Source organism: Ursus maritimus, unplaced genomic scaffold (assembly GCF_017311325.1).
Source record: "Ursus maritimus isolate PB19 unplaced genomic scaffold, ASM1731132v1 scaffold_1, whole genome shotgun sequence".
NCBI classification, from domain to species: Eukaryota; Metazoa; Chordata; class Mammalia; order Carnivora; family Ursidae; genus Ursus; species Ursus maritimus.
Window position 1 is genome coordinate 98,619,581 of NW_024423343.1, and position 18,725 is coordinate 98,638,305.

Consider the following 18,725-nt stretch of genomic DNA (forward strand, 5'->3'; position numbering starts at 1 on the left):
CCCACCTACACACAAGGGCCAATTTCTTTTATTGCTCTCCTTGCCTCCCAAGGGTCATTTTACAGGCCTCGGAGGGATTGTGCGACAGGGTTGGGGATCTGGCGCCACCTGGTGGATACCACAAGAAAGGCCGCATCTGTCTCTCAAATACACGGTAGCCTAGGATTTCCACGAGGAAACAAACCAGCTTCAAAGGCTGAATGCTGTCTGTGCTTTTCTTCCTTTTTTCAGACCACCTTTAGAGGGGAAAAGGCAAGGAAACCGTCTGTGTATTGTCTTCCATGATCAATCCCATAGAAAAAGTTTCTTCAGAGCCGAGATGCCCTGCAACAGATGACTGGATTAAGAAGTTGTGGTCCATATATACAATGGAATATTACTCAGCAATCAGAAAGAATGAGTTCTCAACATTTGCTACAACATGGACGGCACTGGAGGAGATAATGCTTAGTGAAATAAGTCAAGCAGAGAAAGACAACTATCATATGATTTCTCTCATCTATGGAACATAAGAACTAGAATGATCAGTAGGGGAAGAAAGGGATAAAGAAAGGGGGGGTAATCAGAAGGGGGAATGAAACATGAGAGACTATGGACTATGAGAAACAAACTGAGGGCTACAGAGGGGAGGGGGGTGGGGGAATGGGATAGACCGGTGATGGGTAGTAAGGAGGGCACATATTGCATGGTGCACTGGGTGTTATACACAACTAATGAATCATCGAGCCTTACATCGAAAACCGGGGATGTACTGTATGGTGACTAACATAATATAATAAAAAATCATTATTAATAAAAAAAAATAAAATAAAATAAAATTAAAAAAAAAGAAAGAAAAAGTTTCTTCAGTGGAATCACTGACCACGTGAAGTTTGGGGGCTTCCTGATGGGATCGGTTAGCCCGGTTCTTTAGGGATTGTGGATATAGTCAAGGGTTGGCTGCCTCAATGAGGAGCTCAGGGTTTAACAGTGGTCTCTCAACACCTGCCAGCTCCTTCTCTCTTGTGTTTACTTGGATTATCTCAGCTCGCTCTCTCTAAAGCCAGAGAAATATAAAACCACAGAACCTCAGGACACTTTACTACCATTGCTTCGTTTTACAAGTAATTCTAATTGCTTCCTTCTTTAGGACGTTAAGTTTGTGAAGTATTTTCTCAATGATCCTCACGATGTGCTGAGACACACAGACTGGCTGTTATTATCGTAACATATATGGGGAAACAGGCCCAGAGAGGTTCATGGACTTGCCCAATTAACAGAAGAGCCAGGTTTGGGCAGAACCCAGGCTGCCCAATTCTGAATCCACTCTTCTCTCTACCACATGAAAATCAATGGCAATGGAAATGTTACAGTTTTATATTTCTTTACTTTTTATTTAAATGTTCAGATTTGGGTTTCTAAGTGTCACATAATGATATTTAGGGTGCCTGGGTGGCTCAGTCAGTTAAGTGTCCAACTCTTGATCTCAGCTCAGGTCTTGACCTCGGGGTCGTGAGTTCAAGCCCTGCATCGGGCTCCATGCTGGGCATGCAACCTACTTAAAAACACACACACACACACACACACACACACACACACACAACGAGCTAATCTGATCACTTTTCTCAGGAATCTGAACCAGGAAGTTAAAAACAGATTGAACAACTTAGTGACAGGGACAGAAGCTGGATAGTTATAAAACAGAGAATGGGGCAGGTGGCAGCAGAGATAGGCCCTGAGCAACTGAACTTAGGAAGCAGGGAAGACGTGGGTTTATGGTATTTAGAAAAGAGAAGAAATAAAGCAGAGACAAGAGGCAAATCAGGCTGGAACCCAAGCATGCCTCTCCCTGAGCTGCCCGATGCCAGGCAGCCCCAGTAGTGGGGCCCCGCCCTGCAACAGCCCTTGTTTGACTTAAGAAGAGAGACTGTTCCCTAACACCAAAGAGTCTAATGAGATCTCAAGACATGGCCAAGGCACGGACACAGAGGTCTGGTGTCACATTCTCCAACAGCGTGGTCTTCAAAAACAAAGGAAATTTCAGATACTCTGTTTGCAGGAAGTGTGTCAAAGGCATTATGGGAAGACTTTGGAGGAAGCAATGCAAAACAAAGACCTTGTGACGTCTACAGAAGGCTGTCAGATGATGCTTACTCCCCCAGTAACCAACAGTGCAAGTCCTTACATTCGCACACATACCCTGCCCCAGGTCCGGCTGCCAGTATCTGCACAACGAGATACTTGCGAGAGGTAGAGCCTGGGAGTGGAGATGGGTGTTTCTCCCATAGCTCTTTTCCTTGGGCTTACTCTTTCCATAGGAAGGATGGAAAGAGAAGCAAAGGTGTTTGCTTACATGTCTGCTCACTAGTGGTCCTCCTGCTTGTGGGTGGTAACGTGGACAGCTGATGCTGGTCGTCACCAAGTTCCTGTGGCCCTTCTGTTAGCCTCTCTGCGAACCTAGCTTGATTCGGGGTGGTGGTGTGGCAGTAAGGGGAGCTGGTACCTCTGAAAAGAAAATATTTTATATTAAAACAGTATTTAAGGAGCATCTGGGTGGCTCAGTCGTTCGGGCATCTGCCTTCTGCTCGGGTCATGGCCCCAGGGTCCTGAGATCGAGCCCCACATTGGGCTCCTTGTTAGGCAGGGAGCCTGCTTCTCCCTCTCCCACTGCCCCTCTCTCACTCTAATGTGCTCTCTCTCACTCTAATGAATAAACAAAAAATCTTTAAAAAAAACCAATATTTAAATATTCAGGTTGGAGTAAAGTTGAAAATAATATGATTCCCTGGTATTTTTTCTGGGTCTGCCTCTAAAGTAGTCTGTGGTGCTGTAGCCGCCCCCAGTATCAAGGAGGGAAGAGGAGCATGTGCCCAAGGCACCTACTTTTGGTTTCAAATACAATTCCCCAGCAAGTGCCGAGGAGGCCTGGAAAGTGTCTGATTCTATATCCCGGAGCAAGGATAATTCAGATGGGTCTGGAACATCACTTTGTTGCCCGAAAGTGTGGCTCCAAAATGATCCAGGACAATTAAGGGATAAAGGAACCAGTTAAAAGGGCTCCCACTGAGCAAATTGTGACAATTACGTCATTAGAAAGAAAGCAGTAGTTCTCTGCACAGCCCTATGAAGCGTACTAAAAAAAAAAGGAAAAGAAAAAAAGGCATGTACAACTTTTTAATGCTGTTTACAGTATGTGGACAAAGCCAGACTATGTGTATACTATATCCAAGTTTTGGTCAACGTCAAAATTTCATCATTGCAAATCACACAGCTGAAAGATTCATTGCAGTCTTGGCAGCGGGTACAGAATCTCACCAATTCTACTCAAGCAATGAAAAATTATGGAAGATTTATGATTTAAAAACAAAACCAAACCACAGGGGCACCTGGGTGGCTCAGTTGGTTGAGCTCAGTCAGCTCGCGTCACGATCTCAGGGTCGTGGGATCAGGCCCCATGCTGGGCTCCCAGCTCAGCACAGAGTCTGCTTGAGATTCTCTCTCTCTCTCCCTCTGCCCCTCCTCTCTCTCAAATACATAAATCTTTTTTAAAGATTTTATTTATTTACTTATTTGAGAGAGAGAGAGAAAGGGCACGAGTGGGAGGTGAGGGGCAGAGGGAGAGGGAGAAGCAGACTCCCCACTGAGCAGGGAGCCCGATGCCTCAAGACTTGACCCAGGACCCTGGGATCATGACCTGAGCAGAAGGCAGGCTCTTAACTTACTAAGCCACCCAGGTGCCCCCAAATAAATAAATCTTTAAAAAGGAACACACACACATAGATTTGGAAAGTCCTATTATCCCCACATAGACTCCACCTACTAAACACAAACTCATGATGGATCATTCTGGAAATCATTCTGGACCCCCAACCTTGGCAAGAATATACCACTCAGAGTTCAACCCAGAACGTGGCAGTGTGGAATGCCTCGACAGGATTGTTCTACGCCCCTGGGTTGGGAGACTACATTTGTCATGTCAGGATGAATAAAAGATTCTACCCGAACTGATACTTTGGTGCTGGTTAGGTTATCTGTAATAACAAGTTTCATTCCACAGTTTCATTCGTACTTCAACTTAAGAGGTTTAAAACACATCAGAGAATCTGTTACATTTATGTGACTGTTTTATTAGATTCACAAGAGTTGCTTAAGGGTTTAGAAAGATTTTGCTTATTAGATTTGAAAGGTTACATTTTGGGTGTAGTACATTGAAAAGAATCAGCTAAATTAAATTTGAAACTGCGGTTTGAAATGTCTAAGGGAATTTGATTAAGTGCAGGAGTGGTGCGGTATAATTAAGGAAGATTTAATCTGCAGAGCCCATGGTTAATTCAAAGTTAATCAAAGAACAAGTAGAAAAAAGTCTAATTTTATATTAAAAAAAGTACTGGGTTCATTAATAAGATAATATTTGTAAATTGAAGTTCTAGGCTTAGGAGACATGGGATATTTAAGCTTGCCATTTTAACCAACTAAATAATAATTGAAACACAAGTCACTTTTAAGTATTCCTATCATGCCCAAAAGTTCCCTCCGAAATTTTTTTCATGAAGAAATAGAGAAGCTGAGTAGACCAGTACCAAGTAAGGACATTGAATCAGTGATTTAACATCTCCCCACAAGGAAAAGTTCCAGAGCTGACGGTTTCATGGGTGAATCCTACCAAATATTTAAAGAAGAGATAATACCAATCTTTCTCAAACTTTAGCCAAAAAATTGAAAAGGAGGAACATTACTTCCTAACTCATTCTGTGGGTCAGTCTTACCTTGACACCAAAGCCAGCCAAAGATACTACAAGGAAAATTCAGCAAATGTCCCTTATGAACACTGATGCAAAAGCCCTCAACAAAATACCAGTAAACTGAATTCAGCAGTGCATTAAAAGGATTCTACACCACGAGTGAGTGGGATCTATTCCTGCAGTGCAAGGACGGCTCGACATAGGAAAATAGATCGACATACTACACCACATTAGCAAAATAAAGCAAAAAAGCCAATTGATCATCTCAACCGATGCGAAATTTGACAAGATTCAACACCCTTACGTGAAAAAAAACCACTCAATTATTAGAAGGTGGAGGAGAGTCAGTAATGTATCCTCCAGACTGAAAAGGCACTTTAATACAGAAACACAAAGTAAGTCACTCCATACCACTTACCCTGCCAGTAATCTCCTGACAGGGGCAATCTGGAGGGCTGGCCGCAAGACCAATCCAGGTGGTACTAAGCTTTTATTCTCCACCCATTCTCTGCTAGGCTCTGACTGCAACCCACAGCTTTTATTAGGTGAGGGGCATGGTGGGGAGGCCCCAGGGTAGTTATCTGAAATGGTGCCGCCTGTGTGCCTGACTGGCTTTCTACTAGTTATCATCTGTGCCAAGACGAGGGCCAAAGATGGAGTCAGTATTGCCAGCACTCCTACACTCGATGAACTAGGAATAGAAGTAAACTGCCTTCACAGAATAAAAAGCCATATGAAAAACCCACCACAACCATCATACTCAATGGTGAGAGACTGAAAGCTTTTCCTCTAAGATCCAGAAAAAGACAAGAATGCCTGCTTTCACCGGTTCTATTTAACATAGTACTAGGAGTTCTGGCCAGAGCAATTCAGTTAGGCAAGGAAAAGAAAGGAAAGGCATCTGATTGGGAAGGAAGAAGTAAAATTCTCTCTGCTCATAGATGATATGATCTTATATGTAGAAAGCCCTAAAGATTCCACACCAAAAAACTGTCAGAGTTAATCAAGGAATTTAGCAAAGTAGCAGGAAACAAAGTCAACACACAAAAGTCAGTTGCTATACGCTATCTGAAAAGGAAATTATGAAAATACTTCCATTTACAATAGCAACAAAAAGAACAAAATACTTAGGAATTAACTAAAAAGGTGAAATATAATGAAAACTACAAAACACTGCTGAAAGAAATTCAAGGAGACATAAATAAATGGGAACACATCCCATGTTCATGAACTGAAAGATTTCGCATTAAGATGTCAGTACTATCTAAAGCAATCTACAGATTACATGCAATCCCTATCAAAATTCCAATGACATTTTTTTGCAGAAATAGAAAAACCCATTCTAAAATTCATAGGGAATCTCAAGAGACCCTGGTTAGCCAAAACAATCTTGCAAAAGAAGAAAACGTTGAAGGACTCACACAACCTGATTTCAAAACTTACTGCAAAGCTACATGTACCAAAACAGTATGGTACTAACGTAATGACAGACGAACAGAACGCAATACAGATGCAGAAGTAAAGCTTCGTATATACAGTCAAGTGATGTTTGACACGGGTGCCAAGACCGTTCCATGAGGACAGGACAGTCTTTTCAACAACTGGTGCTGGGCAAACTGGATATCCACACGCAAAAGAATGAAATCGGGCCCTTACCTAACACTGTATACAAAAAAATTAACTCAACATGGATCAAAGACCTAAATGCAAGACCTAAAACGATAAAACTCTTGGAAGAAAACAGAGTTGCCGTATGGTGATAGGGCTTCACGATGCTGGATTTGGCAATGATTTTTTGGCTATGACAACAAAGGCATAGGCAACAAGAGAAAAGAGACAAATTGGACTTCGTGAAAATTTTAAAACTTCACAAAGAACATCAAATGACAATGTCCGCAGAGTAAAAAGGTAACCAATAGAATGAGAGAAAATATTTGCAAATGACCAATAAGCACGTGAAAAGATGCTCGATATCACTAAGCATTAGGAAAGTGCAAATCGAAACTATGAGATACTATCTCACACCCATTAGGATGGCTGCTATCAAAATTCCCAGGGAGCAGCAGGTGTTGGTGAGGATGTGGAGACATCGGAGCTCTGGCACATTGTCGATGGGAATGTAGATTGTATAGCCTTTGTGGGAAACAGTATGGCTGTTCCTTAAAAAAAAAAAGAACTGCCATTCATCCAGCTATTCACTTCCGGGTCTATATAAAAGACTCGAAAGCGGGGGTCTTGAAGAGGTATCTGTACGCCCGTACTCCTAACAGCACTATTCACAATAGCCAAAAGGTGGAAGTAACTCAATGTCTATTAACTGATGAATGGATAAACAAAATGTAGTACATACATTCAATGGAATATTTTTCAGCCTTAAAAAGAAAGGAGATCCCTAGTGATCATGGTGTCCCTGCTTTAACATGGGCAAAACTTGAGGACATTATGCTAAGTTAAATTACCCCTTCACAAAGAGACAAAAGCTGTGTGTTTCCACTTATCTGAGATACTTAAAGTAGTCAAAGTTATAGAGACAGAAAATACAGTGGTGGCTGTCATGCGCCAGGGGGCAGGGGACGTGGGGAGTTGCGAGGTAGAGAGCCTCGGTTTTGCAATTTGAAAAGAATGAGAGAGATGTATGGTAGCGATGGTTGTATGACATTACGAATGTATTGTACAAAGACCACTCAGCTCTACACTTAAAAATAGGATGAGAAATATGTGTTTTACCACAATGGGAAAAAAACCAACCACCACATGCCCCGTAATCCGTCATTCCCTGGGTCCTCATCCCTATATTTATTTCCTGTGTATACCCTAATGGAGTCCCAATCGCGCACCCCTTGTGGGCCTCCCAAACTTCACCGTAACCTTTAGGATGCTCGGTCCACCGTCAACGAATTCCACATACGTTCACCTCTTTGTCAACGTTTGCTTCTCTTGCTCGCTTTCACCAAAGCCTGGCTCTCTTCTGCGAGGACGCCAAAACTCCCTCAAGTAAAGTCATTTTCTTCTTCTCTTCTTTCTTTCCTTTCTTTCTTCTTCTTTCCTTTCTTCTTCCCCATGGTCTCAGGAAATCAGAATAAAATCGGTGTTTTGCCCCCATGGCCACGACCTTCACAAACCCCAGCTCCTGTGAAATGCGCGCCATCAGACCATTCCAGTACACTACCAGCCTTGCTTCTGTGACCCGCCCACCCCGGTCACTCTCTCTCCTTTCTGAATTACTTCAGCACCTGGGCCTTTGCATTCTTTACCACTCCCCCTTCCACCGAGCTTGCCGACTTCCATATTGGCAGAGACAATCCACCCAACCGCTTGGCCTCTTGTAACTGAGCCTCCGGGTTTGATGGTACCTGAGATATAATTTCTGGAGGTGACCGAGGGACAACACAGGAAGGTCAATGCCACTGAGAGAAGTACTTATTATTTACGTTTCCTGAGAGGAGAGCACATCATGTCATGTGGGGCCGCATGGGAGGTCCCGGGGTCAGTCGGAAAGCAGAAGGAGCCAGTAGAATGCATGGCCCAGAGCCTCTCTATTGAGGTTTCCATGGGAAGGAACGGTGAGGCGGGGGGAAGTTTGACAAAGTTTAGGATTGGATAGTTTCAATAATTTTGGCAGGCTCTGGGCTTATAGGTGTGGCCTCCAGTTGTCCAGCACCTGACCCTGGGATCATTTAGAACAGGGGAAATATTGGGTTGGTGTGTGAGAGTTGAAGGAGGTTGTCAGGGGTAAGGGCTCTGGATTGGTTGGTTTGTCCTATGAAAGGTCTGTTTGTGGTGAAAGTGGGGGGAGTCATTTGTTATCTCTAGGAATTAGCTAGTCCCAGGAGGGGCAGTCTTTCCAGGATTAGCAAGGCTCCAAAATTGTAACACATCATAAAATATGGAAAATTTTAAAAACATGACTCATACACTTCCTCAGTTCTCAGTAATCTCTGCCACCGCACCATAGCCGTTGACTCCTACAGTCATAGTCTTGACCTTTCTAGGTTAGCTAGGTATTAGGTATGGTCTGACTGACCATTGCAGCGGTCCTTTTGCGGTCAAGAGCCCTGCAGAGAGGGCTGAGCTGGTGGCTTGTCTGGAGACACAAGGGTCCACAGCCTGCTAACCGGCCGAAGCCCCAACCCAATGCCCACAAGCTTCTGGGTCTCCTTACCCCTCACCTTCCTTTGCGGCCTCACCTTTCCACCCGGGAGGTAGGTTCTCCTCTCCCCTTATTCCAGGGCTTGGACGGAAGAGAGAGTCAGACACAGAGGACAGCCCCACCTGGGAGAACTGGCAAGGCGCACTAGGTTGAATTTGTATGGAGGCAGGAGATGGAATGGGAAATGTTCAGGGACAGGAGTCCTGTGCTATTCCGGTGCATGCTAGATGCATATGAGCTGGGCACCCTGCTCAAGCTGGATGCCTCCGCTTCTTCATCTGTAAAATGGGAATAATGTACTTCATGTGTCCACAGAATTTTTCTGTAAGGGCCAGATAGTCAAAATTTTAGGCTTTCTGGGTCACACTGTCTCTGTCCTGGATCAGCTCTTCCCTTCCAGGAGAAAGCAGCCATAGGCAACTTCAAAGAAACGGGCATGGCTGTCTTCTAATAAAACTTTTATTTACAAAAACAGGTAGCAAACTGGACTTGGTCCACCCGCAAGCTGATGATCCCTGACCTACTTGTAGCGCTTCTGGGAAGATGAGATGACAGGTGCGACGCTGCTGTGTGGGCTGTACAGTGTGGATCATTGGAGAGGCATTGGAGGGGCCGCTGCTACGGTAATAAAATAAAGCCCAGCGCAGCTCACTGGCGGTGAACGCTTCCAGACAGGAAAGGCCACGGACCCGGCAGCCAGGTGGGCACCAACTCCGATGGCCAGCCACCTCCTGACCCATGCAGGGCCGCTGTTCCCTAGAGGGCTCAACGGGCGACCAAGGCGGCCTTTCGAGTGCAGAGAAGGAAGCGCTAGTCCGGGTTGCTCAGCCCGCTTTGCTTGTGCGGAGGCGAGGACGTCGCAGGTCGCAGCCCCACCCCAAGGCGCTCCGGCCCGAGTCCCGCGCCCCGGTCCCGCCCCCCGGAGTCCCGCCCCCCGGAGCCGCGCCCCCCGGAGTCCCGCCCCCCGGAGCCGCGCCCCCCGGAGCCGCGCCCCCCGGAGCTCCGCCCCCTGTCCCCGCCCCCTGTGGTCCCCGCCCCCTGTGGTCCCCGCCCCCAGAGCGCGGGCCGGCGTGCTCCGCGCCCGGTCCGCCCCCTGTAGTCCCCGCCCCCAGAGCGCGGGCCGGCGTGCTCTGCGCCAGGCCCGCCCCGCGCAAGTGTCGCGGAAGCGCGCGCTGCGGCGGAGTAGGTGAGCCCCCGGTGGGCGGGCGGTTAGCCGAGCCGGGACGGGCCCCCTTCCCAGGATCCCCTCCACTTTCGTGGTTGAGCCGCAGGGCGCAGCTTAGGGCCACCCCCCCTCCCCCGGAATGGACGCCCAGCGGGGAGACCTCTGCGGGGGTTCCGCAGCCCCTTCTCGCCCATCCGGAGCGCGCGGCCTTGGCGCTGGTGGGCCTGGGGGCCTTGGGACTTTGTCCAGGACCCTTCCTTTCCCAGCCTTAGCCCCTTCGTTGGTGCGCCTTTAGGAATTTTCGTTAAAATACGCCAGGCGGTACCCCACGTTCTTGTTTGCAGCAAAGTACTTGCTAATTAAACAGCTATCACAGGCAGGCAGGAAGACAGTAAGCTTCAACCAAAGTAAAATAATTATGAATTCTTGCTGAAATATTTACGGATGAAATAGGACGCCCGGGATGTGTTTCAAAATAAGCCAGTTGAAGGAGGAATGTGGGTGGGAGAAGAGAGGAAACAAGATTGGCCATGAGTTGGTTGAAATTGGCTAATGTGCTATTTTGTCTACTTTTGTAGATATTTGTAATTTAGCATTAACATTTTTTCTGAAATGAAAAGCTTGCTGTGGCCTGATAGCCTGTGTTCAAATACTGTGCCTGTGTTAGCTAGGGCTGCCGGGACAAGTACTGGGTGGCAGAAATTTATTTTCTCAGGGTCATGAGGCTCCAAGTCCAAGATTACTGTGTCAGCATGACGCTTCTTCTGAGACCACTGTCACTGGCTTGAACATGATCGCTTTCTGGCTTGTGTCCTCGCATAGTCTTTCCTCTTTAAGTGTCTGTGTCCTGATCTGTTCTCTTAAGGACACCAGTCAGATGAGATTAGGACCTACCCTAATGACCTCACTTTAAAGACCCCATGTCTACATACAGTTCCGTTCCAAGAGCCTGGGGGTTAAGACTTCAGCGTATGAATTTGGAGGGGACACACAACTCAACCTGTAACACTGCCCCTTTGCTAGTTTTGGGTTTTGACCAATTACTCTGCCTCAGTTTCCAATGTTCTAAAATAGGAGCAATGGTAGTAATTAGGTCATGGAGTTGTGAGGATTCAGTCATTGGACAATATATATAAAGCTCTCAGAATTGTGTCTAGCGTATAGGAAGTAATAAGTCGAACTATAAATTCATGATCATAAGGCTTCCTGTGGGATGAAGAGTGGAGTGAGGCCGCTGGGTACTCCGTTGTGCCTAGCCATGGGAATAAAAGTAATGATCACAGCGTTATCACAAGGGTGTCTGCTGCTGTGCCAGACTTGTTTTGTGTGTGTTCATTCATATACCCATCACAGCCACCCTAGAGATGCCACTGTCAGACGCCTGTTTGGCAGACGGGGAAGGTGAAGCACAGAGACGGAGGTTGCATTTGAACTCTGGCTCTAGAGCTCATGCTCTTAACCACACGCTGTATTGCCTCCGTTCAAAAAGATGTGGCTCTGGGGTATGTTCAGTCTGCAGGCCGACCCCGGGAACTGTTGGCTGATTCTCTCTTTCTTGGCCCAGGTTTACAGCGGTGGCAGCACTCATGGCCGGTCCCCTGTCGTGGGCCGCAGCCTTTGTGCAGAGACACAGGAAAGGCCTGTTGGTGGGTTCCTGTGCAGGCCTGATTGGGGCCCAGATCTCATACCACCTCTTCCCAGATCCCGTGATCCCATGGCTTTACCAGTACTGGCCTCAGGGCCAGCCAGCCCCTCTCCCCGCAGAGCTGCAGGAGCTCTTCGAAGAGGTGCTACAGGACATTGGTGTCCCCTCAGGCCACAGCTACGAGGCTTTCACCACGTTCACCTTCCAACCCGTGAGTGCTGGCTTCCCACGACTCCCCGCGGGGGCCGTGGTAGGCATCCCAGCCACCTTCCTGGGTGGCACACTGAGCAACACCGATCACGCCGTGGTTGTACATGGGCAAAGAGTGAACTGGCAGAGCCCAGCAGGCACCCGACTGAGAGATGCCCTGACCCTGTCCCGTGATGCCCAGAAGTTTGCCTTGGCCAAGGAAGTGGTGTACCTGGAGAGCAGTGCAGCTGCCCTCCAGGCCATGCTGGCCCCAGCTTGCCTCGTGGGAACCTGGGCTCTGGGCGTGGGTGCCAAGCACACACTGGGGCTCTACGGAGGCCCCATGAATTTACGGGCTGTCTTCAACCTGGTGGCAGCAGTGGCGGGCTTTGTGGCCTACGCCTTGTCCACGGACTCTCTCTCTCATGCCCTGGAAGCCTGGCTGGACCGCCGCACAGCTGCCCTGTCTACAGCCTATGCCCGTGGGGGAGTGGAGTTCTATGAGAAGATTTTGTCGGGCAACGTAGCCCTGCGCAGTCTCTTGGGCAGTCACGGAGAGAAGCTGTATACGCCCAGCGGGAACATCGTCCCCAGACACTTGTTCCGCATCAAACATTTGCCCTACACGACCCGCCGGGACTCTGTGCTGCAGGTGTGGCGGGCGGCACTCCTCCCGAGCCGCTCCTGAGGGACTCGTCGCAAGGACAGACGCGGCTCACGCAGGCACTACCCTGCCGTTGACTCTGGGGACTCTCGGTGCCTCTGGACCCACGGCCCAATGTCCGATGAATCATAGACTCTGGAATGAAACAGCCTAGATTCTACCGCAGTCTATGATCCCAGTGACCTTGGGCAGTTCCCTTTTGAATCTGAGTCTTGGGTTCCTCAGCTGTAGAATGGTGTTGTAAATTACCTGGCAGGATTTGGGGGGGGGGGTGAGCTGTGAACAAAAGGGTCTGGCCAAGAGGACACGCTGTAAATAAATGGGATGTCCCTCCTTGGTCTTTGAATTCCAGCAGGCTGGGGGAGTCAGGCCACATCTCCCCACCAGAGGGGCTTACAGGACACGAACCCGTCCCTGCAGTGAAGAACGACCCTGTAGTTCACCTGATGGTCTGACCCTGAAAGGCTGGGAAATGGGAGCTTGAGGAGGAAGAATGGAAGAATTCAGGCCTGGCGCCAGCATATTTCAGGGCAAAGAGACGGGGCCACACCCAGGGGAGGGCACAAAGCCGTGCCAGGAAGCCCACTCGGCAGCGGCGGCGGACGGTTCCTGCAGGAGACCGATGGGGAGAGGGCAGGGTGGGGTGGCACGTCTTCCTGCTGGGCCCATGGCTGGAGATCAGTGCTCTGGCGCCATTCCACCAACCCGTGGGTCCCAGCGGCAGGCCTGGGCAGACACCCCACCTTTCGGGTCCCGGATGGCAGTGGGCACATGCTTGAGGAATGCAGGGGTGGCTGGAGGAGTTAGTGGGTGAATACGTCTCCACTCCAGGAAGTACCACTTCAGGGGGCCCCTCGGCTGGACATCTTAAGTGCTGCTGCCAGGTGTGGGGGTCTGCTGTGGGCTGGAGAAGCGTAGTTTGGGGTCTGGATTCGGTGAGCCCCACTTGCTCACCACTCCCCACCCCAACTACTTTCAGTACGACAGGAGCAAGGCAGTGGCTTCTGGCATTCCCGCTGACCTGCCCTGAAGGTAAGGAATGGGAGCCCCAGTGGTTGGCTGCCTCTCCTCCATGCCACAGACTGTACCCCTGAGCCGCTCCCAGTCCCCACGCCTGCAATGGCAGGGGCTCCACCTCCAAACCTTGGCTCAGAGCTGCCGCTCCCCTTCTCTCTGCTGCATTGTGCACATCCCCCAGGCCCAGGCAACCCTCAGTTCGGGCCTTGCCATCCCCAAGTGGGTCCTCCTGGCCACTGTCCCCACCTCTCCCAGCTCTTGGAAGTGCAGGTCTGACTGGGTTCCGTCCTGCTTAAAACCCTTTGCGGTCATCCCCTAGCTTTGCGGCTAGAGCCGCCCCTCTGAGCCTCCGCCTAACGGCCTCTCCAGCCGTCTGGCGCCCCCCCAGCTGTATGGTTCCTAACCTCAGGAGCACTTCGGTTCCTTCACTGCTGTCCCCCTCCTTCCCCACACAGTACCTCCGTCTGGGGTGGTCTCTCCCTCCCTGCCCTCATCTCAGGTATTAGAGCTCCTGCAGGAGCACCCAGAGACCTGAGTCCCGAACGTTCCCCAGTCACACCTGTCTCGCACCCTGTACCTCTCCCCAGCCCTCAGTGCTAAGTAAGTAGGTTACCAGGCAGTTAGTGCTTAGCCTCCCCTCTGCTGGAACGTACTGGCTGCAAGGGCATGGTGCCGTGGACTGAGGCTTTCCATCCCGTTTTTGAAGAAACAAACAAGGCTCCGCCCGAAGCTACAGCCGCAGGCCCGGCTCCCTAGAGTCTGAGCCATGACAGCCCCGCTGGCTGCGCACGTGGGTGAGGCTGTCCAAATCCTATGTGACCCTGGCCTGTCTTCCCAACTTAGGACTTTGCAAGGGCAGGGCCTGGCCCGGATCTGGGATTTCTGTTCCCGTGGGGGAAACTGGACATTTCTGGTCACTTCCTGCAGAGCACAAATTACTGTTCAGGCCACCAGGGCCCCCCCAAGTTCTAGGATACATGGTGCCCCCACACGTGGATTTGGGGGTTGATCCCAGAAAGATTCAAAAACGCACTCCAGGGACTTCAAGGACGGGCCAGGGGGCAGGCAGCCTGTATGCGCTGTGTCTTTCCTCCGATGCGTGCTGCGTGCCTCAGTGGTCAGCACTCTGCCCTGTGTCCCAGGAGAACGTTCAGTGTCGTGTGCACCCCCTTCCCACCATGTTCATGGTTCTCTCACCCCAGAACAATCCTGCACGGGCTCCAAACTAGGCTAACGGACCGAGGGCTATGTCATCACATACAGATCCCTTCCCTGCCCCTTCCCCGTGCACGCACACGCACACACAAACACAGCCAGAATACAGGAAAGGGGCTCCCCAAGTCGTCATGCCATCGTTGGCTCTGCCCATTGCTGAGCCTAGCAGGCCCCACTGCCTCATGCGGGAGCCACAGCGCTGTGCCCCCTGCGGCCGTGCCTGTAGCTGGCGCGTACACATGGAACCCGCGTCCCCAGGCGGGCATATATCCCAGGCCAGGGCTGAAACGTGTGGGTCCTCACCCAGTGAGGCCTCCTGCCCACCGCAGCCCTACAGTAATGTCCAGAGGGCCTTTATCGTGCACCAGACACTGCTAGGTTCCTAGACTCTTTATTCACTTCCCCCCAAATTGGAACAGGTTGTTGGTTATTTCAATTTTACAGGCAAGGAAATAGCACAGAAAGGTGAAGAAACGGGCCCCAAACCAGAAAGCTTTGAAAGTGACAGAACAAGGATTTGAAGCCAGCACCCTGGTTCCAGATCGCCTTTGTGAGGCTTTCATTTACACTGTCCTGTTAATCCCGAGGGTTTCGTCGCGGAAACGTGTACTGTGGCCTCTACGGCCTTTCTCCCCGGCTGGTTAGAGGTGACTTTCCGGCCTCACCTCTCATTAGGAAAAAATGGTCACTGAGCAGATCTTTCTGGAACGTCCAGGGGAAACGCCTTCAGCTAACTGAAGAGTCTTACCAGATTCGGTGCTGAGGTGGGAATGGGATGGAAGGGCCAAGTGTTACAGAGCCCTCAGGCCCCAACTGAGGACAAAGTTATCTTAGGAACCAAAGAGAGGTCACAGACTGGGCGGCCAGCTGTGGGGTCAAATGCTGGCCCTACCACTTTAGCAGAGTGACCTTGAACAAGTGATTTCACATTTCTGCCCTCAAGTTTTCTATTAAATGGGGATATGAACATGTAGCTTACAGAATTGTTTTCATAAAGCAAAATAAAGTTTGCAAAATGAGAAGCACAAGAGTATATAGTAAGCTTTATTTTACTTTATTTTTGGTAATACTGACCTTTCTTTATCATTTACTGCGTTTGACAGAAATTAACCTTTTAAAATTTTACCTGTGACACTTATACTTAGTTCAATTGTGACATGTACCGTGTAGTGTAAATTAACCTCCATATTTTGTCAAAATACTGTCTTCGTTCTTTGATCATGTCATGTGCTGCACACACCCCCTCCCGTGCACGCACACCTAGAGAAGATATTCCAGCAGTGGGACCCGGGAGTAGGACGTCTGTTCAAAATCCCAGCAAAAAGGAATATACTAACTATTTTTTTAAAGATTTTATTTATTTGGGACACCTGGGTGGTTCAGTCGATTGTGTCCGCCTTCGGCTCAGGTCATGGTCCCAGGGTTGTGGGATCGAGCCCCACATCAGGCTTCTTGCTCAGCGGGGAGCCTGCTTCTCCCTGTGCCTGCCACTCCCCCTGGTTGGGTTCTCTCTCTATCTCTGGCAAATAAATAAATTCTTTAAAGAAAAAAAGATTTGTCAGAGCGCAGAAGCAGGTGTAGCGGCAGCAGAGGGAGAGGGAGAAGCAGACTCCCCGCTGAGCAGGGAGCCTAATGCGGGGCTCAATCCCAGGACCCTGGGATCATGACCTGAGCCGAAGGGAGAGGCTTAACCGACTGAGCCGCCCAGGCGCCTCTACTGTAATCTCTTCTTGAAGACAAAGGTCTTGAACAGTTTAGCATGTAGTATTCTCAGCACAACAATGCAATCTTAGTTCACGAGGTATTTTAGCAGCTGTTAATCTGGGCAAGAATAGGGGCTTTTGAAAAATAAGGCTTTAAGAAAACTTAGTGTTTTGGGGCTAAATTTTAATATAATGTGAAAGTTTGAAGTCTTACAATTTAAACAAATAAAACCCCCAAATTACTGATTGGTTCAAAATGGTTTTATGGAAAAAGTAACAAAATCTGTAATCAAAACATGCCGCTGAGGGCAAAGGCTCCACCATTTTTGAGCAAAGCCTACAAAGAAAGGTCCCAACGGCGACAGGGCGGGAGAGGGGCCCAGATATTTACAGCAGCAGGCATTTTCTCTTTCTCTTCTTGACAGGAGTGGGGTAGAGAACCACTCGCATAGCTTTATCAAACACTGTCTGAGACCTCGCGCTGGGGGCCCTCCTGGTGTTTTACAGCACCGATCTCCTTAGCCATGGCCAAACCCCGCGGTAGGTGATAGGAGTCGGCTTCTTCTGCAGATTCTCAATCGTGTCTTTGTCCGCCCCGAGATCAAGTTTAGTCCCCACTAAGATGATGTGGGTGTTGGGACAGTGGTGTCACACTAAAGGGCACCACTGTGCTCAAACATTTTTTGAATGATGCAGGATTCCCAAGAGAAAAGCAAATGAAGAATACATCTGTTTGCAGATAGGGTAAGGGACTTCATCTGTCACAATCTTGTCCAGCTCTATCCCATAAGCCCAGATTCACCGGTTTTCCATCTACTATAACATTGGCAGAGTAGTTGTCAAAGACAGTGGGGATGTATTCCCCAGGAAATGCATTGGTTATGAAACTGATCAGTAGGCAAGTTTTACCTACAGCTCGGTCTCCCACCACCACACACATGATGACCCGCATGGGGCCCACTCATCGGGCCATGGCAGGCGGGTGGTTAGGGCACAGTGTGCCGGGGCTGCTGTCCACACTGCCTTGCTCTCCACCGATGGGAAGCTGGAGCCCAGCCTATATAGTAAGCATTTTTTTAAATAAAGATTTTATTTATTTATTTATTTGTTTGTTTGTTTGTTTGTTTGTTTATCTGAGAGCCAGAGTATGAGCCAGGGGAGTTGCAGAGGTGGAGGGAGAGGGACAAGCAGGCTTGTGCAGAGCCCAAGGGGGGCCCAATCCCACAGATCCCACAATGCTGAGGTCATGACCCCAGCCAAACTCAAGAGTTGGACAGCCAACCAACTGAGGCACCCAGGTGCCCCAATACAGTAAGCTTTAAAACAAGCTTGGTTTCCTAAATTTCTGTGCTTTTAAATGGGACAGGTACCAGGGTGTTCAAGGTCTTGGAGCTGCTGCCCAAATACCAGCAATTTCTTGAGACTGCAAACCTCCCAGGGAACTCACTGCTGCCTAATACAGGTCTGTGTTCATAGCTTTTCAAAGTCCCAATTAGGGCAGGTCCTTAGCTGTCTTAGTTGCTATCAGTTGACAACTTTTGGGAAATTCCTTGGCAGCACCTGAGAGCAGAGCACCCAAGTGAGCCTAGGGGTAGATACCAGGCCAGAGAAGAGCGCATGAAAATGGGAGATAGTCGTTTATACCTACCTACTGGTAATTTTAAAATATTAAGACCGTCAGTGTTACGGTGGTTGTGGTAAAATTGGTACAAGCATATGCGCTTGCTGACATTTGTAGTGGACAGCCTCCAAGATGGCCCCCGACGATCCCCACTCCTGGTGCTCTTGGCCTTATGTCAGCCTCTCCCCTTGCTCCCCTGGTTCAAAACAATAGAATACAGCAACGTTAAGGGGGTATCACTTCTGTGATTAAGTTACAAACTTCCGTCTCGCTAGCAGACTCTTGTTTTCTCAGATGCATGCTTTGATAAAGCAAGTTGCCATGTTGGAGAGGCCCACATAGCAAGGAACGAAGGGCAGCCTGACCAACAGCTGGCTAAGAACTGAGGCCCTCAGTCCAACAGCACATGAGGAACTGAATCCTGACAACAACCGAGTGAGCTTGGAAGATGATCCATCCCCGGTCAAGCTTTCAGAAGAGACCACAACCTCAGAGCCAGCGCCTTCACTGTAACCTGTGACAGACGCTGAAACAAAGGACACAGCTAAGCTGTTCTTGGATCGTGACCCACACAGAAGCAGTGAGACAATAAATGTGGGTTGTGTTAATCACACAGTTTTATGGTCATTCTTTCT

The 18,725-nt window shown here is 49.0% G+C and overlaps 1 protein-coding gene and 1 pseudogene across 1 annotated transcript; one reads left to right on the plus strand and one right to left on the minus strand.

The window, feature by feature from the left end:
• The first annotated feature begins 9,987 nt into the window (after nt 1-9,987).
• TMEM177 (transmembrane protein 177) lies at nt 9,988-12,867 on the plus strand. The gene is made up of 2 exons (XM_040645879.1): nt 9,988-10,057; nt 11,601-12,867. The coding sequence occupies exon 2, from the start codon at nt 11,623-11,625 to the stop codon at nt 12,556-12,558; it is 936 nt and encodes a 311-aa protein (XP_040501813.1). The 5' UTR covers nt 9,988-10,057; nt 11,601-11,622; the 3' UTR covers nt 12,559-12,867.
• A 3,545-nt stretch (nt 12,868-16,412) lies between these two features.
• On the minus strand, nt 16,413-17,707 carry LOC103658591 (annotated as a pseudogene).
• Nucleotides 17,708-18,725: the final 1,018 nt, after the last annotated feature.